At 42.0% G+C, this 26,258-nt stretch overlaps 1 protein-coding gene across 1 annotated transcript in view; it reads left to right on the forward strand.

Moving 5' to 3' along the window:
* The window catches only part of LOC120931780 (pendrin-like), a 36,695-nt gene extending 10,902 nt beyond the window's left edge, over nucleotides 1-25,793 (forward strand). The window contains exons 9-21 of the mRNA XM_040343545.1: nucleotides 1,306-1,453; nucleotides 5,142-5,255; nucleotides 6,850-6,927; nucleotides 8,791-8,886; nucleotides 8,999-9,105; nucleotides 12,599-12,668; nucleotides 13,749-13,841; nucleotides 13,950-14,045; nucleotides 19,545-19,784; nucleotides 20,315-20,369; nucleotides 20,505-20,650; nucleotides 21,992-22,075; nucleotides 25,316-25,793. Coding sequence (XP_040199479.1) covers nucleotides 1,306-1,453; nucleotides 5,142-5,255; nucleotides 6,850-6,927; nucleotides 8,791-8,886; nucleotides 8,999-9,105; nucleotides 12,599-12,668; nucleotides 13,749-13,841; nucleotides 13,950-14,045; nucleotides 19,545-19,784; nucleotides 20,315-20,369; nucleotides 20,505-20,650; nucleotides 21,992-22,075; nucleotides 25,316-25,339 — 1,351 coding nt within the window. The 3' untranslated portion in view covers nucleotides 25,340-25,793. The remainder of the gene's footprint in view (nucleotides 1-1,305; nucleotides 1,454-5,141; nucleotides 5,256-6,849; nucleotides 6,928-8,790; nucleotides 8,887-8,998; nucleotides 9,106-12,598; nucleotides 12,669-13,748; nucleotides 13,842-13,949; nucleotides 14,046-19,544; nucleotides 19,785-20,314; nucleotides 20,370-20,504; nucleotides 20,651-21,991; nucleotides 22,076-25,315) is intronic.
* Nucleotides 25,794-26,258: the final 465 nt, after the last annotated feature.

The raw sequence follows: 26,258 nt of genomic DNA on the forward strand, positions 1-26,258 counted from the left end.
GGTGGGAGTGTCATGGTTTGGGGCTGCATGAGTGCTGCCGACACTGTGGAGCTACAGTTCATTGAGGGAATCATGAATGGCAACATGTACTGTGAGATACTGAAGCAGAGCATGAACTCCTCCCTTCAGAGACTGGGACACAGGGCAGTATTCCAACATGATAACAACCCCAAACACACCTCCAAGAAGACCATTGCCTTGCTAAAAAGCTGAGGGTAAAGGTGTTGGACTGGTCAAGCATGTCTCCAGGCCTAAACCCTATTGAGCATCTGTGGGGCATCCTCAAATGGAAGGTGGAGGAGCACAAGGTCTCTAACATTCACCAGCTCCTTGATGTCATCATGGAGGAGTGGAAGAGGACTCCAGTGGCAACCTGTGAACCTCTGGTGAACTCCATGCCCAAGAGGGTTAAGGAAGTGCTGGAAAATAATGGTGGCTACACCAAATATTGACACTTTGGGCCAGGAAAGGACTGACCATTCGTGCACTCTGGCACTGCTCGAGGGCCCGGAGCCAGTAGGGGACCCCATGCAGTGTTGTCAAACTGTCTGTAGAACTATGGAGGCTGGCTTTACTTTGTAACTTTAGGTGTCTCTCACATTCTGACCCCTGCTGCTGCCTCCGACCTGTGTGCTGTGTGTGATCACTGGTGCGTGCAGACCCCAACTATATGAAAATCAGACAGCAGACCGCTGTCTGCCGAAAATGAACTAGCCTCCCATCCAACATTTCTTGGCCGAAAGTTGGCCAACAATTGTCTGAAGGACTAAAGGTCTGATTTTAGGCCAACAGTCTGTCATCAGACAATCCCCTGCCAACAATCTGATCGTGTGTACAAGGTTTTACAGAGTACAAAAAAAATTGTTTAATCCATATGTCTAAAATAACTTGTAATATACTGCATGTGTCTGCAATAGTTTTAGAATAATGAGCATAACAGGTATCCGATTTATAACATGTGAAATGGGAAAATGACTACATGATATACTTGGATTTACACATAGAGAGCAGTTGCTTTTCTACTTCATATCAATGTAGTGAACAGCAGAAAGAACATATATTCAGAAAAACCAGAAGAGAAGCCAAAAATGCAAAGCCCTATGTAAATATTATACATTGGTGAGATTAAAAAAAAAAACTTTATTAGTGTTAAGATATCCATGACGAGGTAGAGAACAATAATTGTTTTTCTTTTTATTAATTTGGATAAATCAAATTATTATCGATTGTACAATACAAAGCAATTTTTGGACCACACCATTTGTGAAGGTAACATTCATTCTCAATGTCTTTATTTTTTCTTAGTTTTATCCCCCCCATGACTCCAGATGTAAGCATGTTTTCTGACTTGTTCAGCTCAGCATTTTCCATTGGAATAGTGGCCTATGCTGTGGCTGTATCTGTGGGGAAGGTGTATGCCACCAAACACAGTTATTCAATCAATGGCAATCAGGTAAGCACCTTGTTTGCTTTGTTGTAATATCACCTGTACAGGCTATCTTTCATGTTTGTTCAGGAAAAAGACAATTTACAATACATTTTAATTTAATTAGTTAAATGGATAATCTGAGTTGCAGTGTACCCTGACATTAGCATGGTTAAATGCATGGGACAATGGGTTTTATCCAAAATAATATATGTGGATTCTTTTTTTAATGGAATAGTGATGTTTAGTTATTATCTGCTTACTTGGGAGGTTACACCACCATTTGCAGTTTAAAAAATTCTACAGAACAGCAATCTCACAAGAAGGAGAGTTAATGATATATAGCTAATTGCCATATATATATATATATATAAATATATATATATATATATATATATATATATATATATATATATAAATATATACACAAGACACTCTGCAAAATAATAATGAACATATATATAATAGAAACAAGAAAATTAGTTGAAGGCCTAATGCACACTGGACATTTTTACAGCTGCTCCTAAGGGCCTCAGACATTTTTTTTACAGCTTCAACATGCCTCTCCATGTTATTCTATGTGTCCATTGGATTTTAAGAGCTGTAAGTGGCATAGGCGTTTTTCAGCTTCAAAAAAAACCAAGGCCAGCACGTTTTGGAGCAGCAGCGTTACAGCTTCTAGATTGTAAGCTCTAACGAGCAGGGCCCTCTGATCCCTCCTGTATTGATTTGTATTGTGACTGTACTGTCTTCCCTGATGTAAAGCGCTGCGCAAACTGTTGGCGCTATATAAATCCTGTATAATAATAATAATAATAATAAAAACGCCAGATGCGGCTAAACGCGCGTTAACGCTGAATACAGTGTTAAGCCGCGTCAATCCTTTTTAAGCTGTAGTAATTGGATTTGGGAGTAGAAAATAGAAGAGGGCAGAGAAATGCTGCTTAACGCTAATGTGGCTAAATGCGGCAAAACGCTCATCAACGCCAATGCAAAATGCTTCTAAAAGCGTGTTTTATCAGCCACTTTTTCCTGGCGACAGAACTTTGCAGCTCATTTTTTAAAATGCCCTGTGTGCATGAGGCCTTAATGTTAATGTGTATCCAAAGCCACGTGTATTCATTTTGACTAGTATAGGCAAGAGTTTGAACCTCTGTTAGTCTTGTATTGCTGTCTGTGTTCCCTTTGGGTAAATTAACAGTCTCTATTTGTCCTGTAACTGTGAGGGATAATTTAAAACTTTTGTGTGGTCACTGGAACAGGAATAGAGGGATTATCTTCAATTGGGGACATTTGTCATAAGGGCAGGATTTTTACCTACAGTATGGTAAATGCACACAAGATGTTCTTTCCTCTGCATTTCATTTTGGTGTAAACCAGCTCTTATTGTTGCTATTGGTGTAAATGCACTGTACAGTAAATAGTATAGCCTTTATAGTTGTTTATACTTTGTAAAGCTAAAAAAAAACACCTTTTGTGTCTACAACTATTTATAAACTATATTAGAAAGTAGGGTTGTCCCGATACCGATACCAGTATCGGTATCGGGACCAATACCGAGTATTTGCGGGAGAACTTGTACTCCCGCAAATACCCCCGATACCTAAATAGAATACTTGCCCCACCCACCAACCCCCCCCCCCGCCACGGCAACGAATGCCGCCGCCGACCCCGTCGCATACCGCAACGCCGCCGCATGGGTTAAACAGCGTTCGAGGAATATCACAGCTTTCATTTGAATAGCTGTAGTATTTCCCGCCGCGCCGCATATAGACACTCCCCCTTGTTTGGGATCTGTCCAATTCCGAGCAAGGGGGAGTGTCTATACGCTGCGCAGCGGGGAATACTACAACTATTCAAATGAAAGCTGTGATGTTCCCCGCACGCTGTTTAACCCATGCGGCGGCGGCATCTAGGTATGGGGGGACATGGCTGGATATAGGGGGGACATGGCTGGATATAGGGGGGACATGGCTGCATATAGGGGGGACATGGCTGGATTTATGGGGGACATGGCTGCATATAGGGGGGACATGGCTGGATATATGGGGGACATGGCTGGATATAGGGGGGACATGGCTGGATATAGGGGAGACATGGCTGGATATAGGGGGGACATGGCTGCATATGTGGGGGACATGGCTGCATATGTGGGGGGACATTGCTGCATATGTGGGGGGACATGGCTGCATATGTGGGGGGACATGGCTGCATTCGTGGGGGGACGTGGCTGCATTCGTGGGGGGACATGGCTGCATTCGTGGGGGGACATGGCTGCATTCGTGGGGGGACGTGGCTGCATTCGTGGGGGGACATGGCTGCATTCGTGGGGGGACATGGCTGCATTTGGGGACAAATTTTAAAAAAAGTATCGGTATTCGGTATCGGCGAGTACTTGAAAAAAAGTATCGGTACTTGTACTCAGTCCTAAAAAAGTGGTATCGGGACAACCCTATTAGAAAGGACATTTATGTATTTTTGAACATGAGAACACATTTGTGTACTGGTTGTATACACCACAGGATATGCCCCCCTGGAGTAAAAACAAAACAAAAACACTTGTGCTTGCAAAGCTCACCTTCAAGCCAGAGCAGACCCCTGCAGTACCTGTTTTTAGCCACAAGATGTCCTTGGTCTTCCAGGTTGAATGACATCTAGGTTCACTGTATAGGGCTTATTTACACTTGTGATAGTCTCTAAAAACAATCTACCAGGGTGGTACAAGAACTGCTGCCAGATAGGAGGCAATACCCAATCTGGCCAACATGTTAGTTGAAGGTGGACAGTCGGGGAAAGTAAAACTGCAGATCAACTGTCTATTTTTACCACTGCCCAAGTTCAAATGTAAATAAGCCCTAAAGGTGCAGGGCATCATGATTCTGCCCCCTGAGGAGGTGTCACAATGGTGACCCGTACTGAGCTTATTGATGCGAAAAGGTGCTGATGTCATTATGTTAGCATCACTTCGTGCATCATCCAGGACCAGCCACCGCTAGAAGAAGAGTGAAGAGGACCCGTCGTATCATGTGACCAACTTACTGGGGTCCTCAATTAGTGGAGTTCTCTGGTGGAAGGAAATCATGAAGCTCAGAATTTGGCTTTAAAAAGCCAGTATATTCAAAAACACTAAACATGTACATTACTATATATATATATATATATATATATATATATATATATATACAACTATTGCTGTCACGAGCCACCAGTAAAGGAAAACAGGTTAAGTAACAGTCTCTAAGGCCCCTTTCACACTGGAGCAGGACGTACGGTGGCGGTATAGCAGCGCTAAAAATAGCCACGCTATGCCGTCGGAATTGCCGCAAATTCGGCCACTAGCGGTGTGGTATTAACCCCCGCTAGTGGCCCAAAAAGGGTTAATACCGCCGGCAATGCGCCTCAGCATTGCCAGCAGTATTATGACAGTGTCCCATTGTTTTCAATGGGAAGGAATGGTGAAGGAGCTGTATACACACCGCTCCTTTCACCGCTCCAAAGATGCTGCTTGCAGGAGATTTTTTTTCTCTCCCGCCAGCTCATCGCCTCAGTGTGAAAGCCCTCGAATGCTGGGGCAGGAGTTTTTCAGGCGGTATTTAGGCGCTATTTTTAGCGCTAAACCGCCTGATAAACTCATTAGTGTGAAAGGGGCGTTATGTTTTCTTGTCTTACAGCGATAACTTATGAAAACAGTTCTGTTACTTCTTTTTGCTTACAGGAGTTCATTGCATTTGGCATCAGTAACATGTTCGGTGGGGCTTTCTCTTGCTTTGTTGCCACTACTGCCTTGTCACGTACAGCTGTCCAAGAAAGTACAGGTGGAAGAACACAGGTGAGTGAAAAACATATATCAAAGTTGTGCACAAAGGACAACTGCTAGCACACATAGAATATGCTCCGTTTCATAATATTAATTTCACTGTTTAGACATTTAAAAGCAAACACAAAGAAGCCGTGAAGCAGCCTTATAGTGCAGTAACCTAAACCAAATTTAATAAACAGTTAATAAAAATACACTCACAAACATTGGAGTTACAAAACCTCAGGAAATAGTCTGATGTCCCATTAAGAGATCTCCAGTCCTGATGAAGGGGTAGGCTATCATCAGGCTGATGAAAGGGAGTTCTGCCCTGAAACCCGTTCCTGCCTCGCTGTGACGTTATAGCTTGGGGTGGCATCCTAATAATTGGATTCTGACCGGTGTTTTCCTTTTAATCCTGGAGTGGCTTCTTCCATCTAAGGCTCACTGAGAAGGCTAGGGCACCTGACTATTTCTAGTCCCTGCAGTTTTGTTGTCCTTTACTCAAATGTTTGTGAGTGTATCTTTTATTTGCTTTTATTAAACTTTGTCTTTGTATTTGCTTTTATATGTCCACTCTGGAGCCCCCACTCCTCTTCATGCAAGTTGGCTGCACAAGGCTGTTATTAGTGTCAAGTTCAGCTGACTGCTGTGAAGCTGTCTGGACTACCTCTGAGCCTTTTAATGTAGTAAATGCATGATTTGTCACACTGGTATTCATCTAGATATAAAATGCTTTTTTTTCAACTGTTTATGTTGTATTTTTGTATCTTTGCTTACCTTCCTAATTATGGCTGAACCTCCATGGTTGAATTTTTCTTTATTTTGACAGTTTAGGCCTGATTCACACCTATGCATTTTTAGTGCTTTTTTCATTTTACAGATAGAACTTGTTCCATAGGAAACCATGTTAACTTCTTGATAATGTTGCGCACTGTGGACGAAGGCAAATCTAGATCTCTGGAGATGGACTTGTAACCTTGAGATTGTTGATATTTTTCCACAATTTTGGTTCTCAAGTCCTCAGACAGTTCTCTTCTCCTCTTTCTGTTGTCCATGCTTAGTGTGGCACACACAGACACACAACTTCTCTCCTTTTTATCTGCTTTCAGGTGTGATTTTTATATTGCCCACACCCGTTACTTGCCCCAGGCGAGTTTAAAGGAGCGTCACATGCTTGAAACAATCTTATTTATCCACAATTTTGAAAGGGTGCCAAGAATTTTGACCAGCCCATTTTTGGAGTTTTGTGTGATATTATGTCCAATTTGATTTTTTTCCTCCCTTTTTTTGTTTTGTTCCAATACACACAAAGGGAATAAACACGTGTATAGCAAAACGTGTTACTGCAATACTTTTCTGTGAGAAATACCTGATTTTCTGGAAAAATTTCTGGGGTGCCAACAATTTCGGCCATGACTGTAGGAAGATACCATAGTGCAGATCACTTATATCAAATTTTATTGAAATGTGAAATAAACTCACATTTAAGAAGTGAACAAACAGCATATCTCAGCAGGCTGCATACTTTCCAAGTTCAGTGTTGATACTATGTTACAATATGTGCTAACGTAATTGTGCTTATTATGGAATGACTAAATTAAATAAAAATCTGTATTTTTTCCAGATTGCTGGTATAATTTCAGCTGGCATTGTGCTGATCGCAATAGTTGCACTGGGCAGACTCCTCGAACCTTTGCAGAAGGTATGTATTTTAGTAACTAGCTTGCAAATGCATGTTATTATTATTATGATCTCTCATTATTATATTTCCATACCTGTATCAAGTAGATAAACACAGGCTCTAAAACACATTATTTTACATAACCGCAATTTCTACTATAAAACTATACAGTAAAACCTTGGATTGCGAGCATAATTTGATCCGGAAACATGCTTGTAATCCAAAGCACTTGTATATCAAAGCAAATTTCCCCATAAGAAATAATGGAAACTCAGATGATTCATTCCACAACCATTTATTCATAGGTCTTTCAGTTTATACCCATATAAAAACATTATAGCAATGTGATAGGTCGTGTAACTATAAAATGTCCATCCACAAATGGCAGCCTCCACAAGGGAGGAGAGAAGCAAAATCCAGCAGGAGCTACAGAGTATAAAAGAGAAGAGAGGCGCCTCTAAGTGTAGCAATATGGTTACATTTAATGAAGGTACAACATTTAGCAACTCACGTGGTTGATGATTAAAAATGGCACATCTAAGTATGTAGGCATCCAGGGTAAAGCTGTCTACATAGACCATCCCCCGCACCACTGGCTCTCACTGCTGTCAGTCTGCAATCGCGACCGGAAAGACTATCCTGCAGTAGAGCAATCTGAAAGCGAGGCTTTAAGCGCTCGTGGAGCGCAGAGTTGAAGGGATGACGTAGATGGTGGTGAGGAGGACGGTCTATGTGGACAGCTTTACCCTGGATCCCTGCATACTTAGATGTGCCTCTTTTAATCATCAACCATGCGAGTTGCTAAATGTTGTACTTTCATTAAATGTAACCATATTGCTACACTTAGGCCTTGTACACACGGTCGGACCAAACCGATGAGACTTGTCCGTTGGTTCATTTTCAGCGGTTCACCTCTGAAGTGGCCGTACGGCCTGATGTGTGTACACACCATCAGTCCAAAATCCGAGCGGGTCAGAAAGCGGTGACGTAAAACACACGACGTGCTGAATAAAACAAAGTTCAATGCTTCCAAGCATGCGTCGACTTGATTCTGAGCATGCGCGGGTTTTGAACCGATGCTTTTCTGTACTAACCATCGGTTTGGTCCGATCGCCCAGCGGTTCGGTTTTGAAGCATGTTTGGAAATTTTGGACCGAAGGAAACCAGACTGCTAGCCTATACACACGGTCAGTTTGGTCTGATGAAACTGAACTTCGGTTCATTCTCAGCGGACCAAACCGACCGTGTGTACGAGGCCGAGTCGCCTCTTTTCTCTTTTATACTCAGTTGTGACATGACTCTACATGTATATTAAGACATCGCTTGTATATCAAGTCAAAATTTATGAAAACATTTTGTTTATCTTGCAAAACGCTCTCAAACCAAGTTACTCTCAAACCAAGGTTTTACTGTATATCTTTATTTTTAAATGTAAAGGTGTTGTACACATTACCTTACTTGAACCTTTAAAATGTATTTTTTTTAAACTAGGCTTTTCAAAGTTGCATGATATACATTTTGAAGATATATTTTTCCACCTTGCACTTTTGCTTTGCGGTTAATGTTTCAGAATATGCCATAATGTACCATCTGGGAAATTCTGGCTTATTGAACCTATTCATGTAAGTCATTAACCACCTTCCTGTGTTCTCATTTATCCTAATGGTGGTGGTAATGGAAGAAAGAAAGGTAAAGGATAAACATTTCCTGGTTACTATCTTTCTTTTTACTCTAGAGAAGAAAATGTCTACTTTTCCATATAACATGATAGTTATGTATTACTACAAGGTAGCACTTTGTAAGGAAATGAAGCAAAGCTGATATACTGTCTTATTCTAAATGAAGATCATTAACATTTTATTATTCTGGTTGTTTTCTTCACAGTCAGTACTGGCCGCTATTGTTATTGCAAATCTTAAGGGAATGTTCTGGCAAGTGTTTGATGTTCCACCATTATGGAGACAGAATAAATGGGACGCAGTGAGTACTCAATGCTGCTTTATTTCTAGAAAGATTCAAAAGAATCCTAAATGGTAAAATATGCACCTCCATACCTATAAAGTTGTTAAAAGTTATATTTATGTTATTCCAGGTCATTTGGGTATTCGCCTGCATTGCTTCCATCATATTAGGACTTGATCTAGGACTGTTGGCTGCAGTCATTTTTGGACTACTGACCATAGTCCTTCGTGTTCAGTTGTAAGTACATCTACATACCTCTGCCATAAAAATCAAAAGCAGCATAACAATTGGCATTGGCTAAATTGGGAACTAAAGGAGAATACTGCATTTTTAACCACTGTCACTAAAACCTATTAGTAATACAAAATTCCTTCTGGCCCCCAAGTTGAACTGACTGGTTTGTTAATTCAACAAGAAACTATGAAAGATTTTGGTCAGAGTTATAATAAGCTTGTATTTTATACAATACAATACAATTCAGAAATAGCCCCATGGGCAGCAAGTGGGCTTGTTAATGGCTGTAAACCAAGTCATTCTCAGACACTGACACTTTGTACAGAGCTGACCTAAGCAGCTATGTACCATGTGACCATTGTGATGACCAATCACAGGTGTAAACAGTATACTGTTTACATCTAAAAGCCCTCCCCTTCCTATTATTAACAGATACAAGAGAGGAAGGAGAAACTAATAAATGATATCACATTCACTAGATCAGCAGCTGCAGCAGCAATAGAGGATTGTTTTTTTTTAACCCATTCATCTTCCTTATATCTCAGCTTCACGATGTCTCTGTTTTAAATATTTTTTAATCCCTTAAAATGGTTGTAAACACTTTTATATACAAAGTGGAAAATAATTATTTGATCCTCTGCAGATTTTGTACGTTTGCCCACTTACAAAGAGATGAAGGGTCTATAATTTGTGTATTTTAAATGATAGAGACAGAATATCAACCAAAAATCCCCAAAAAAAACACACGATACAAATGATATAAATTAAGTTTCAGTTCAGAGAGTAAAATAAGTATTTGAGCCCCAAGCAAAACATGAATTAGTACTTGACGGAGAAACCCTTGTTGCAGGGGAGTAACTAGAACCTTCAGGGCCCCAGTGCAAGAAACCATGATGGGCCCCCCTGACCCCCCTTCCATCCGACCCCCGGCTTCCAATTTTGGGAGGGTGTGCATGGATATCCTCCCAGAACTCTGCCTCTGGTATGCCCCCTGAGACGTGCATCCAGCGCAATCACGGCGGCCCTTTACCATGCGATTAGCTGATCACATCTAAACAGACTTGCTGTGTATCAGCAGCTCTTTCCTCCAAGAATGTCAGTAAATTGTTTACACTGATAATCAGTGCTGTCTATCAGTGTTCATTAATGCCACCTGTTAGTGTCCATCAATTCTGCCTATCAGTGCCGCTGATCAGTGCTGCATTTCAGTGCTGTATATCATTGCTCATCAATGCTGCCTATCAGTACCGCCTATCAGTGCCCATCAATACCGCCTATCAGTGCTGCATTTCAGTGCTGCCTATCAGTGCTGATCAATACTGCCTATCAGTGTCCATCAGTGCCGCCTATCAGCGTCCATCAGTGCTGCCTATCGGTGTCCATCAGTGCTGCTTATCAGTGCTCAATGCCCATCAGTGCCCATAAATTCCGCCTATCAGTGCTCATCAATGATGCCTATCAGTGCCACCTATCAGAGCTTATCAATGCCACCTACCAGTGCCCATCAGTGTCACCTATCTGTGCTCATCAATGCTGCCTATTATCGCCTATCAGTGCCACCTATCAGTACCCATCAATGCTGTCTATCAGTGCCCATCAGTGCAGCCAATCAGTGCTAATCAATGCCGCTTATCAGTGCCCATCAGTGCATGGTTGCTGCCTATCTGTGCTCTTTAATGCCCATCAGTGCCGCCTATCAGTGACACCTATCATTGATCATCAATGCCGCCTATCAGTGCTCATCAATGCCCATCTGTGCCACAGATCATTGGTCTTCAATGCCACTGATCAGTGCTGCGTATCAGTGCTGCCTATCAGTGCCCATCAATGTCCCCTATCAGCAGCACTGCCTATCAGTGCAGCCGATCAGTGCTCATCAATGCTGCCTGCCTCCTCAGCACGGCTCTGAGCAGAGAGCGTATCTCTCATACAGCTCAGAGATGACAGTTCTCCGTGTTCCCCCCTCGGAGGGGAGGGGGGAGGAGCAGATTGGATTTGTCATCCCATGTGAGAGAGGAGGGAGGGAGGGGGAGCAGAGAGAACTGTTGGCTGTATGACAAAAATACATTCCCTTTGGATGGCATTTTTAGGCACTGAGGGCCAGATCCACAAAGAGCCGCCGTAACTTAAATATTCTGATTTAAGTTACACTACCGCAAAATTTCTACCTAAGTGCCCGATCCACAAAGCACTTACCTAGAAATTTTCGGCTGTGTAACTTAAATCCGTCCGGCGCAAGGCGTTCCTATTTTCATGGGGCGAGTCCCATTTAAATTAGACGCGCTCCCACGCAGGACGTACTGCGCATGCTCACGACGTCATTTTCCCGACGTGCATAGCGCGGTTTTACGTTACGCCGAGTTTTGAGAATCGCGCCGGGTAAAAAAAGTTGCGTCGGGAAAAAAAACAGATACGGTGAAAAATAAATAAATAAATAAATAACAGCGTCGCGGGTAAGAAGGGTCTACTTTTACAAGGTGTAAACAGTTTACACTTTGTAAAAGCAGCCCTAATTTTACGATTGCAACGTAAGTATTTACGGAGATTTCACGAAGCTAAACCGCTTCGTGGATCTCCGTAAGTGCTCATTTGCATACGCGAAGCGGCATTTCGACTCGAAATGCCCCCAGCGGTGGATGCGGTACTGCATCCTAAGATCCGGCAGTGTAAGTCCCTTACACATGTCGGATCTTCTGCCTATCTTTTGGAAACTGATTTTGTGGATCAGTTCCAAAGATAGAAACAGGGATACGACGGCGTATCAGTAGATATGCCGGCGTATCCCTTTTGAGGATCTGGCCCTAAATTCCTAACTAAGATAATAGTAAAATGTATTTATTTAAACAAGCATTAAAAGCACTGAAAATAGAATGTGAAACTCTGTCTAAAATGACACCATCAAAGAATAATATGATCCTCCTTCACCCATCGTGTTTCAGAGCATAAACATCTCCTTCTTCAGGGATTTAGAAATGAATCACGTCTATAACATAAATGTAAAATATCAATCACAGAACAGTGGTAACAATAAATTGCCAAATAATAGTATATATACATCTTTCTAGCATTTCAAAGACTTACTCATATTGAAATGGTATCACAGCAAAAGACAGAAGACATAAAAAGGAACTGTGTCTCAGATATTCCTGCTTCCTGCCCTGAGTGCAGTATCAAATCTCATAGTTGCATAGTACAATCAACTTGCTATTTTTGAAAGAAACTTCCCATTGATCCTCCCAGGGAATGATAGGCAGCAGAAAACAAAAAGTTTTCAAAGTCAGAGTCAAAAGTTGGACAGGGACCTGCAATAACAAATAGTGGTACTTTGTAATATAATATATTTTCCAATAGTGTTTTTACTAAAACATACTTATACAACATTTAAATAAAAGGTGCTGCGTTTTTATACTCTAGATTCTAAGTATAAATGTTGAATAGTCCAGATATTTAAGATATCTCAAACTATACCAATTGATATGTAAACATTTTTTTCCAGCCCATCTTGTGGTGCTCTTGGAAATGTCCCTGGAACAGACTTATACAAGGAGGTCAAAAAATACAAGACTGTAAGTAGAAAACACAGACATTTGTTTGCCGGTTTTGTAGTGTACATTTAAAATATTAAATTTTGACCCTGGTAGCTGAAACCTGTACTAGTAATTGATGTGACACACAACTTCCATTTCCTTAGATTGGATGTAGCAAAGAAAGTATGTAACAACACAGCATGAATTACTAAGCAAAAAGTATATCTAACCCAAAACCAAACACCTAAAATATACCTAAACCCAAGCACAAAAATGTAATGCAATGCTTCTTACTAGTTCCTAGATGTGATGACTGCATTTGTTTTATTTTACCTTCAATTTACATCTGATGATGATAAACTCACTCACTGCACTGTATCTATAGAGAAATATTTGAACTACAAACATCCCCCCGATCTCTATTGTAAAGAGAGGCTTTGCTTTGTAGAGCAAAGTAAATAGCTGAGAAAGCTATCTTTACTATAGCCCAAAGGAAGTTTTAAGGATACAAAATTCCTGGCAGGAACAGTTTTATTTTTGTAATTGTATTAAACAAAATAAAACAAAAGCAGACACCACATCTCCACATCTATATTACAATATATATATATATATATATATATATATATATATATATATATATATATATATATATATATATATATATATATATATATATATATATATATACTTTAAGTGAGGTTTCCACTATTGCTCTCCATTGCACTAGAGATTGTAGCTCGTGTGCACAGGCGAGGTTCATTATTTTATTTTTTTTATTAGAAATACAGTAGTGATTGAGAGACATGTCATATCAAATCCAGGTTTACAGATGTAGGTATTAGTCAATAAATGATATAAGATGAATAGGCTATGAAACATAACCAAACCGTTTGGGGTCTCAAACAAGGGGGCAGGGGAGAGGAGGGAAAGAGAAATGGGGGGGGGGGGTTCATTATCTTTGACCCCCAGATTTGTAGGCATAATGTTCATTCCATTAATTTCTCTTTATGAACAAAGGTCACATTTTTGTGGCTCTAGAACTGTAACAAATAGAGATAACACACTGGCACTTGGTACCACAATATACACCACTGAACTATTTTTATTTCACTACAGGTCGTGGAACCAGAAGGAATTAAAATAGTTCGATTTTCTAGTTCTCTTTTCTATGGAAATATTGATGGTCTTAGAAATTGCATCAATAAAATTGTAAGTATATTGTTCTGTAAAATGCATGCGTTCATCAAATTAACATTAAATACTTGTAAAAAAATATATCTGGAACAAACAAACATATCTTGTATGATTTTATCTAAGGTTGGATTTGATGTTGTCAGAGTTTTTACCAAAAGGACCAAAGCACTGCGGAAAATTTCCAGACTTATCAAGAAAGGACAACTAAGGACTACAAAGGTAATATATTCATGTTCCTTTTATTAAAGCAGGACTTAAAGTGATTGTAAAGGTTTGATTTTTTTTTTTAAATAACAAACATGTCATTCTCCACTGTGCAGTTCGTTTTGCACAGAGTGGCCCCAAGGCCGTCTTCTGTGGTCCCCTGGCAGCTCTCGCATCTCCTCCCCGCATTAGAGAGCTTCTTTTAAGGGGTTACCTTGCGGGCATGCTCCCGAGTCTAGTATTTGGCGTCCATAGCTGCCGAATGTATGACTCAGGCCCGCCCCCGGCGCCCCTGTCATTGGATTTGACTGACAGCAGTGCAAGCCAATGGCTGCGCTGCTATGAATCTATCCAATCGAGAGCCTGGAACCCTGGGCAGAGAAACAGCGCGTCCTCATCGTGGGACATTCCAGGGCTCAGGTAAGTAAAATGGAGGGGGGGGCTCGGGGGGGGGCGGTGACTGACAGAATTTTTTTCACCTTAATGCATTAAGGTGAAAAAAAAAACAGGAGGGTTTACAACCCCTTTAACTGTGTCTGATCACCACAACTGGAAAACACTATTTAATTTGTGGCTAATATTCAAAGCAAACTCACTAATGATAGTAACTTTAAATAGCCAAATTTTAGAGAGTAACGTTCCTCTTTAATCCAATACCATTTATATTGCTTATTCATGATCACAAACAATGAATGCAACAAACATTTACTGTATTATTTACTGTATATTATGAAACGTTTTTAAGATGATAAGTAGCATGAGAGCCGTAATTGTCATGCCTGTTTTTTTTGTATATTGTTCACAATGTTACATTCTATTAATTCACATTTACAAATGTAATTTGCCTATGGCTCTTTAGGTGATAATTAAATCATCTAGTGTCAGCTAATATAATTTTATCTGGTGTTTGAAGGCTCTCCTTTTAACCACTTCCATACCGCGCAAATTCCAACACTGCTCTCCTACATGTAATAATTTTTTTTGCTAGAAAATTACTCAGAACCCCCAAAGATTATATATATATTTTTAGAAGAGACCCTAGGGAATAAAATGGCAGTCAGTACAACTTTTTATGTCACACGTTTTTTGTTGGGAAAAGATGATACCTCACATACATACATGCATTGCATGTATGTTATTGTTGCCAGCTGCCGCTGGTCTATTCAGGTGGCCGGACCTTGAGCGCCAACCACCTGAATAATGGCAGCTGGTTGGCTGTGCGGAAGTGCTAGGCTTTCTGAGTACAGCCCTCGTCTCCCGAATGTCTTATCCAGGGAACGTACGGGGTGCGTTCCTTGGACTGACAGCCGTCTCAACCAATCAGGTTCGCCGATTCTGGTTATTGGTAACCTGATTGGCTGAAGTGTCACCAAGGCGGGAGAATAAGACATCGAGAGACTTCGAAGAATTAAGGTAAGTGCATTTTACAGGGCACAGCGGCGACAATGGGCACAGAGGCGACAAAGGGCACAGTGGCATCAATGGGCACAGTAGTAACAATTAAAGGGCACAGTGACATGCACAGTGGCAACAATAGGCACAGTAGTGACAATGGGCACAGTGGCTATAATTAAAGGGCACAGTGGTGACAATTGGCACAGTGGCGACAATTGAGTGGCACAGTGGCTGCGTTTGATGGCATGGCACAGTGGTGACAATTGATGGCACAGTGGCTGTGTTTGATGGCATGGCACAGTGACTGCGCTTGGCATGGCACAGCGACTGCATTTGATGGCATGGCACAGTGACTGTGTTTGATGGCATGGCACAGTGACTGCGTTTGATGGCATGGCACAGTGACTGCGTTTGATGGCATGGCACAGTGACTGCTTTTGATGGCATGACACAGCGGCTGCGTTTGATGTCATGGCACAGTGACTGCGTTTGATGGCATGGCACAGCGGCTGCGTTTGATGGCATGGCACAGTGACTGTGTTTGATGGCATGGCACAGTGGTGCGAATTGATGGCATAGTGACTGCATTTGATGGCACAGTGGCTGCATTTGATGGCATGGCACAGTGACTGCATTTGATGGCATGGCACAGTGGTGCGAATTGATGGCATAGTGACTGCGTTTGATGGCATGGCACAGTGGTGACAATTGATGGCACAGTGGCTGCGGTTGATGGCATGGCACAGTGGTGACAACTGATGCCACAGTGGCTGCGTTTGATGGCACAGTGACTGCATTTGATGGCATGGCACAGTGGTGACAATTGATGGCACAGTGGCTGCATTTGATGGGCACAGTGAGGCTGCAATTTTTTTCTTTTTCTTTTTTTTACGTTTGCGCCCCCCCAAAAAAATGTGAGCACCAGCCGCCACTGCAGAAACATAAAAAAAGGGACAGACGCGGTTATTCATATTTCCATAATGCAAATTTCTATCCCACTTTCAGAAATCAGGCTGACAGTGGAAGGTTACACATTGGTGAAGATTTACTAAAACTGGTGCACACAGAATTTGGTGCAGCTGTACATATTAGATCTGACAACAAATATCAAGGTTCCCAGGTTCACTCCATAGTTTAATCATTAGTTTTGGAGCAGTGTCCTACCTAGACATGTCTGGAAGGAAAAGCATAAAAGTGGTATATCTTATTTCATTTGCTGAGCAGAATATTGACAAAGGGGGATACAGAATATGGTGCAGCTGTGCATAGTAACAAATCAGTTATTAGGTTTTATTGAGTGGATGTAAACCCGAAAATCTTATTTTTTTATTTTTTGATGTCACAATGTACAGTATAAGATTTCCTATCATCTGTGCCCAGTCTTGCCACGCAGAGTTAATCCAGCTCTGAGCAATCCTCTTTTATTGTTCAGTGAAATAAAACAGACTTAGGCCTCGCACACAAGACTGTTTTCCTCGACAGAATCCATCAAGAAACTTGGTGGGAGAGCTTTTTTGCCAAAGAAACCAAGCCTAACAAGGAACTCGTCAAGGAAAACGATGTGTCTTTTCCGACGAGTTCCTCGGTCGTGTGTACGAGGCCTGACAGAGAAAAACCTTAGAAGGGTGGGGAGTCTACTGACATCACGACTCCACCCACGAGCTCCAGACAACAGATCCTTCCACAGAATCTGCAGTTTTTAAGTCCTTTTAACAGACAGAGGGGAAACATTTTACAGGTAAGGATACATGCAGGAGGCATGCATATCCTTATATATCAGCACTATGGCAGTAGTTTAGAAAGGATGAGAGAGGGTTTACATCCACTTTAATTGAATAAGCTGAAGTTAGAAGTTGATTGGCTACCATGCACAGCTGCACCAGATTTTGCACTCTCCAGTTTTAGTGCTGGGCACATCTGATGTACCCACCAGAGTTTCCATTTTACATCAGGTGTGCAGACAAGAGCTCCCCCTTACATGGTGTGCCCAACCCCAATATGGTAAATTTTCCTTTACTTGCATTACCATTGACAATAGTTACATAGTTACATAGTTAGTCAGGTTGAAAAAAGACACAAGTCCATCCAGTTCAACCACAAAGCAATGGCCATCAGGAAGAAAAAATAGCTGGGTGAATCTTCTCTGCAGGCACACAGTCAGCAATAAAAGCATTAAGATCCACTGTGTTGCGCTAATCAGTAAAACATATAACCAAATGTGAACAATTCAGAGCAAAACAGAAATAGTAAAAATAATACTGCCCCTTAAAACAATAATGAAAATGTTTACACACTGTATGAGTAAATATGCCCTTCCAGCCACCAATCACACAAAAACAATTCTGTCTGGCACATAGATCAGATTCCGAGTTACTTCTGGTTACGTGATGATATCAGCATGTGGCTCCGCCCTATGTGTTTTGTCACACGTGACATCTTCCAGGGCATGACATAGGTATTATTCATAAACCATAATCAATACCAAAGCTAAACTTGTAAAAAAGTTTCTGTGTACATCAGTTTTAGTAAATCTCCCCTAAAATGTCAGTGCAATAAATGCAGTGTACATTGCTACTAATATAACCTGTTTTAAGCATCAGACCTAGATGTTTAGGCAGCTAAGTCATCAGAGGAAGGGAACTTCTGCAGTACAGTACATTGAGGTTCCTTATTTAACCACTTCCCGCCCGGCCTATGGCCGATTTACGTCCGGGAAGTGGTTATGAAATCCTGACAGGACGTTCTAGAACGTCCTGCAGGATTTCATGCCGCGCGCGCCCGTGGGGGCGCGCATCGCGGCGATCGGTGATGCGGGGTGTCAGTCTGACACCCTGCATCTCCGATCTCGGTAAAGAGCCTCCGGCGGAGACTCTTTACCACGTGATCAGCCGTGTCCAACCACGGCTGATCACGATGTAAACAGGAAGAGCCGCCGATGGCTCTTCCTCACTCGCGTCTGACAGACGCGAGTAGAGGATAGCCGATCGGCGGCTCTCCTGACAGGGGGGTTCGCGCTGATTGTTTATCAGCGCAGCCCCCCCTCGGATCGCCACACTGGACCACCAGGGATGCCCACCCTGGAGCACCAGGGTGGGCAAAAAAAAAAAAAAAGACAGAAAAAAAAAAAAAAAAAGTCTAAAAAATAAATAAAAAAAAAAACATAAAGAAAAAAGATGCCAGTCAGTGCCCACAAATGGGCACTGACTGGCAACAATCAGTGCCGCCACCCCAGTGTCCATCAGCGCCACCCCAGTGTCCATCAGCGCCACCCCAGTGTCCATCAGTGCCACCCCACAGTGCCCATCCATGCCCAGTGCCCACCTAGCAGTGCCCATCTGTGCCACCCATAAGTATCCATCAGTGCCGCCCATGAGTGCCCATATGTGCCGCCTATGAGTGCCCAGTGCCGCCCATGAGTGCCCATCAGTGCCGCCTATGTGTGCCCATCAGTGCCGCCTATGTGTGCCCATCAGTGCCGCCTATGTGTGCCCATCAGTGCCGCCTATGTGTGCCCATCAGTGCCGCCTATGTGTGCCCATCAGTGTCGCATACCAGCGCCGCCAATCAGTGCCACCTCATCTGTGCCCGTCAGTACTACCTCATCGATGTCCATCAGTGCCATCTCATCGGTGCCCATTAGTGCCGCCATATCAGTGCCCGTAATTGAAAGAGAAAACTTATTTACAAAAAAATTAACAGAAAAAAATAAAAACGTAATTTTTTTTCCAAATTTTCAGCCTTTTTTTAGTTGTTGCGCAAAAAAAAAAAAATCGCAGAGGTGATCAAATACCACCAAAAGAAAGCTCTATTTGTGGGGAAAAAAGGACGCCAATTTTGTTTGGGTACAGTGTAGCATGACCGCGCAATTGCCATTCAAAGTGCGACAGTGCTGAAAGCTGAAAATTGGCTTGGGCGGGAAGCTGCGTAAGTACCTGGTATGGAAGTGGTTAAAGTTTGTGTCAGCTTATGCAGTGCCACTTGCATGTGGCTGTATAGGAAAGAGTGTCATTATTACAAATATTTTTGGCCGATAAAATAGTTCATATACAGTATGTGTATTTCTACAGTGCATGTAGCTGAATGGCTGTAGTTCCATTTTAACTGTTGTGTTTCCTTTAGAATGGTATTATCAGTGATGCCGGTACTGACAATGAAGCATTTGAGCCTGAAGATGAGATGGAAGACCCTGAAGCAGAACAGAATGAAGAAGTTCAAGTGAAAGAAGTCGAGGTCCGAGTGGACTGGAGTTCAGAGCTACCTGTGAAAGTCAATGTCCCAAAAGTCTCTATACACAGCCTTATTTTTGACTTTGGCCAAATTTCTTTTCTTGATGTAGTAGCAGTACGATCTATGAAACTGGTAAGACATCTAATACCAACTTTATCATTTTAGAACTTGCTTGGATTTAGTAATACATGTTGGATAGTATTTTATCACAAAGATGTTTTCCACTATCATGAGAAGTCAAAAAGGTCAGAATTTGATATGTGAGTAGAAAATGCAACTGGCTATCGTGGTTAAAGTATAGCAGCAACTGACCAAGCACCGACTACAGAGTAGTCATAGGATCAAGATGGCATCCTATTCCTTTTGGCATTGTCAGGACTTACCAGTATCTTTTTTTATACAGGCAGGGTACAGTAGATCAGTGTGGCACTAGCTTTGGTTTACTGAGGTTTAGTGAAATTTTACCTCTATGCAGAGGTCATAGTAGTTCCGCAGGTTGTGTTACCCATATCAGATATGTGTGAGCTTCCACTTGGACCTACAGGTGCTTAGGCAAACTTTTCTAAAAAATGACATACACTAAATCTTAAAATATTATTAATCATACATTTTCTTGATAATAATATGGATACTTTCTTACTTCCATACTTCTTCCTTATCAGATATACAAAGAATTCAAGAGAATTGATGTAGATGTCTATATTGCAGCATGTGATGGTAAGCACTGTATTTTGTTTTCTAATGTGACTCCTCTGTGGACCACATTTGCATTCAATGGATACACCGGGTTTAGGGTATATGGGAAATAAAAACCTTAATTAATGTGTCTCTATCCTTCATTAATGTTTGCAGATCATGTTTACAAAAAAATGCAAGATTGTTTTTTTTTTGATGACCAAGTTAAGCCAGACATCTTCTTCTTAACTGTTCATGATGCTGTGCTATATATAGAGGACTTCAGGAAGCACATGGATGGACGTGATCCATTACTGGAGAAGGTAAAACAATGAGGAACATTTAGGAGAGCAGAAAGGAAAATTGGTGTTGGGTTGGCTCAAACACGTAATAAACATAACCTTTCTCAACAGATAGCTATGTTGGGAGGCATGTGCAACAGTCACTAATCCTTTCAGTTCTACAATACCTTACATAAACATTCTCCATTTATTGGACCCTTCTTTATTACACACAAACTTGTCCATGTACAAAATAGAAACAGCATAGAGAAATTCAGATAAAAAACTGGGTAAATTGTTCAGTAGCAGGTAAATGATTTACTTACTGCAATGCTCAGAAGTAGTCATCGCAATATTCTCACTGCCACAGCCTATGCAGGACTGAAGTCTTAACATTATGCAGCTTTAATATTCTATGGAGAATACTGGCTGTCCATGGAGAATGTGCCAAGCTTAGTATAGCCAGTGCATGTCCAACATATCAGAGCACCAGTGCAATGGTGCAACTTGCAAGCTGTATTGTAAATATTGGCAACAGCCCTGGGCAGTGACAGCTGATGAGAATATCTGTGGGATGTCTACAGGGCAGGACTTAGGGTGGTGGGGGCCCCTGGGCTTGAGTGTTGATTGAAGGGGCCCCCTGAAGCCAAGAAGCGGGGGGATTGAAGTTGTTGAGCAGGGGGGTGGCGGCGCGATCACAGTAGCTAAGCCGGGGGGTTGGCGATCGTAGTTGTTGAGCGGGGGGGGCTACTGCTACCTCTTCATCCACAACTACATGGCTCTTCCTGCTTCCTCCTCCCGTGCTGCATGGCTCTTCCTGCTTCCTCCTCCCGGGGGCCCCCTATTGGGGTCAAGCCCAATGGTAAGTCTGGCCCTGGATGTCTACATCTGAGGCCTACAGATCTGTTGCCTATTTTGATGAGGATGATTAGATCAGTGTTTCCCAACTCCAGTCCTCAAGGACAGGTCATGTTTTCAGGATTTCCCTCAGATGAAACGACTGTGGTAATTACTATATATATATATATACTAAATATATATATATATACATTACCTGGTGTAAAGTATGGTACTAAAATAAGACTATACTGCCTGATTTAGGCCATTCATGGTGACCAGCTGAACGCCAATAATCAGGGACCAGCAAGTTGTGTACTGTATTTCTTTTCCATCTTCATAAATTGATCATTTTGACAAAGCAAATAATAACTGGCAGTGTCCAGTTTAACCAGACTTGTGCAAATTTAAAATGGACACAAAATATCCCGTTGCATGGCACAAATGTGTGTTGAATTTAAATGAATTGTAATTATTTGTAGCTGTTGTAGTGTAAAAGAATACATTGATCTCCCTTGTAAAATATACATATTTTGCTTATTTTAGATTTCACTGATGCAAGAGAGTAAAGAACCATTGGAATTCACTGATGCCGAGCTAATAAACCCAGATCTGGATGCCCAAGAAGCGGTGAGATAATGCCTCCAACATACCCCTTATGTATTAACATATACAGAATAAAAATTATCTTTATTTATCAATAAATGCAATTTCACTGTATCCCTGGCAGAATTCCACAGTAAACATTAAAGTTGTTGTAAAGGCTAAAGTTTTTTTTTACCTTCATGCAGTATATGCATGAAGGTAAAAAACCTTCTGTGTGCAGGAGCCCCCACAGCCCTCCCCCAATACCTGAGTCCCAACTTGATCCAACAATGTGCACTAGAGAAGTGGCCCTCAGTGGCCTCTTTCTCCTTATTGGCTGAGCTCCTGCTACTGTTACATATAGTAGTTACATAGTAGGTAAGGTTGAAAAAAGACAATAGTCCATCCAGTTCAACCTGTGTAGGTGCACGTGTGTCAGCATCTATAATTGTTTCCCATATCTCTGTACCTTTACAGGATACAAATCCAAGAGTCTTTTAAAAATATCTATACTCCCCGCTGTCACCACCTATTGTGGAAGAGAGTTCCACAGCATTATTGCCCTGACAGTGAAAATCCCCCTGCGCAGTTCAAGGGTAAACTGCTTCTCCTCCAATCTCATTGTGTGGCCCCATGTCCTCGTACACTCCCTGAGACTGAATCGTTTTTTTCCTATGCTGGGATCACCATTGAGGTATTTGTAGATCGCTATCATATCTCCTCTCAAGCATCTCTTCTCCAGTGAGAATAAATTTAGGGCTTGTAGTCGTTCCTCGTAATTGAGGGCATCTAGTCCCCTAATTAGTTTTGTTGCCCTACTTTGAACTCTTTCTAGCACATCCTTCCTGAGGACTGGTGGCCAGAACTGGACAGAGTGCTCCAGATGAGGCTAATATTCTGCCAGCTTTGGTAGCTGCAGCTTGACATTGCATGCTATTGCTCAATCTGTCATCTACTAGGACCCCCAGATCTCTCTCTATCCTTGATTCCCCCAGTTCTCCCCCTAGTGAGTAGTTTGCCTTTATGTTTTTTTTTGCCCCCAAGTGCATTACTTTACATTTCTCTACATTAAACTTATTTTGCCATGTAGTTGCCAATTTCCATATCCTGATGTGATGTCATTGCCCTACTTATTTTTGCATCATCTACAAAAACTGAGATTGAGCTATTTATCCCATCCTCTATATCATTAATGAATAAATTGAATAGAATTGGTCCCAAGACAGAACCTTGGGTAACCCACTCACCACTCCAGACCAGAGTACATGTTATTTTTCACCACCCTACAGTCAATTACAGCCAGTAGGCCATTGAGGAGAGATCAGGGTGGGACTGAGCCACATTTGTGTCTGAATAGACAGACAGAACAGTGGCTCAGGAGCGAGCTTGCTCGGGTGCCCCCATAGCAAGCTGCTTGCTATGGAGGCACTCAGCAGGAGAGAGGGGCTAGGAGCGCTAGTGGGGGAGCGGAGAAGTGGTGAGTCAGGGCTGATCGGTGCAAATCCACTGCACAGAGCAGGTAAATATAACATGTTTGGTATTTTCTTTAAAATCTGCCTTTAATATCACTTTATAGGGAACCTTTGCCTATATAGGCCCCATGGTCATTTGTGTTCATACAGCAGACCTTCCTTGTTTTTTTCTTAGCTTTTTTGTGTCACCAGAGAGAATAGAAATATAGAAAAAATAATAATAATGAAAATAATACATTTTAGGCAATCTCATTTCTGCATTATGAATACTGCAAACAAGTAATGAGGTAGTGGCGTATTTATAAATCATTCACTGTCACATTTGCCATTTATTTTTATATGCTAAAACCCAAGGTTATCACTTATTTTTGTTAATATCTCACCCTCACCAAGTTATTAAATATATTTACCTCACCCCCCTCCCAGTGGTGAGATTGATGTCATGTTCCCTCCAGTGAGATCATCTGAGTAGGCTAAAATTGATGACATCTTGATTGAAGGAGCATGTTATAACCACCTGTAGTACAGAATAGTACCAGAGGCATAACTAGAACCTTCAGGGCCCCAGTGCAATAAACCATGAAGAGCTCCCTGACCCCCCCCTCTCTTCTATCTGAGCCCTGGGCTTCTAGTTTTGGGAGGGTGCCAATGGACATCCTCCCAGAACCCTGCCTCCTGAATTCCCCATGGGGTGCGCATCCAATGTGCTCTGTGACTGCTGTGTCCTTTGAACACAGCTGGTCACAGGTCATGGTAAAGATGGTGTCTGTGTGAAGAAAGGAGAGCCGTTAACTGGCAAGACTGTGCCGCCTATCAGTGCTCATCAATGCCGCCTATCAGTGCCACCTATCAGTGCTCATCAATTCTAGCTATCAGTGCCATCTATTAGTGCTCATCAATACCGCCTATCAGTGCCGCCTATCAGTGCTCATCAATGCCGCCTATCAGTGCCACCTATCAGTGCTCATAATTTCTGCCTATCAGTGCCATCTATCAGTGCTCATCAATACCGTCTATCAGTGCCACCTATCAGTGCTCATCAATGCCGCTTATCTGTGATTATCAGTGTAGCCTATTAGTGCTGCCTATCATTGCCTCTTCAGCGGGACTCAAAGCTGAGAGTGTCTCTATCATACAGCCCAGAGCCTGCACTGACAGTTCCCCCACCCTCATCCCTCGCACGGATGGGAGAGGAGAGAGCCGATCTGCTCCTTCTCCTCCTGCCCCTCTCCTGTGTGTGTACTGCTACCGTAGGAAGTGTAAAGCAGCTGAATTTGATCATTTGAGTGCTTAGCTTCTCACTTCCAGTGGTGCGCATACATGAGGAGAGATTGGCTCTCTCCTATCCCATCCATGCGAGGGATAAGGGAGGGGGAACTGTCAATGCAGTCTCTGTGGATGAGAAAGGCACTCTCAGCTCACAGCCCTGATACTAGCAACCCTGCTGGGGCCCCTCCAACAGTGGCAGAAGGCCGTGGTCCAGTTGCAAGTGCCACCATTGTGATGCTTGTAGTTCTTCCACTGAATCGCACTGAAGCTGGGATTAAAGTAAGTCTATCTATTAACTTTTTCCCCTCCCCACAATTACTTTTTATTTTTTTGCAGCATTTTGGCATGGGGCGGGGGCAGGGCAGGCAAAATAAATACGTGAACTTTGCTTGTACTGCAAGGTTTGCTTTAAAATGTTAATTATGGTTTTCATATATCAAATGTTAAACAGTTGCAGCTGGTTATAAATAAAAGCAGGGAATTCACTATTGCGCACTTTAGAATAACAAATAATTAACCCATTATGCTGTATTTTTTTCCATAGGCTCTCAGAAGACTCGCATCATGAACAAAACTCCTGGATCTTCTATTTCTGGGGAGGATTATTTGCCATCTTGCATTTTCCTGAACTGGACACAATTACCATCATGATCTCAGTTTAACAGTTAATTGCTGATTTAAATGTACAACCATTTTACTGCTCCCCATAGATTGTAATGTTGCGGGTGACAGGTGTGCCGTTATATATAATACTATTAATTCAACCAACACCCAAACATTTAAATAACAGACGAACCTGATGTGGTGCAATACCCAATTCTTGCACATTCCAAAGGTGCTTTAATCAGGTACATAGAACATGATGTGCAATATCCCACATCTGGGAAGAAATATATCAATGACAATCTAACGAATGTATATTATATACATATGTATTCTAGATATGTATTTGAGGTTTATTTCTAAAACCTAAATAATTGCCTAAGCATAAATAAACCTAAAAGCAATTGCCTGAATGATAATTATAGAGATTTATTGACGGGGGTACCAAGGGTACATGGAAGAAAGCCTAGCCAGCTAGGCTTGTGTGGCCAGCCAGCCAGGATGTAGGGTATTGCCATCAGTTGCACATCTTTGGAAATGTACCAGCACATTGTCTTTAGAACCCCAAGTGAGTAACAGCTGTACAACACACACACTCCAATATCCTACGACTGCCACCAGATGTCAAGGATCTGGGCTCATGGTGACTAACTAACCAGAGGACCTTGTTTGGAGGAGACTTTACCCAATTCTAGCTGGCTGGCCACACACAGGCAGATAGAAGTGTTACCTGCAGTCTGATGCACTTTAAGGGCTGTGGAGCAGCCAGGCAATGCACACACACTTCTGAGATTCTCCAAGCTCCTATGAGCTGGAATCCGGGCATAATTTACTTTTCTCACTGAGCCACGCTACTCTCAGGCCCCGTACACACGTCTGAGGAA

The sequence above is a fragment of the Rana temporaria genome, chromosome 3 (genome assembly GCF_905171775.1).
Source record: "Rana temporaria chromosome 3, aRanTem1.1, whole genome shotgun sequence".
Lineage (NCBI taxonomy): Eukaryota > Metazoa > Chordata > Amphibia > Anura > Ranidae > Rana > Rana temporaria.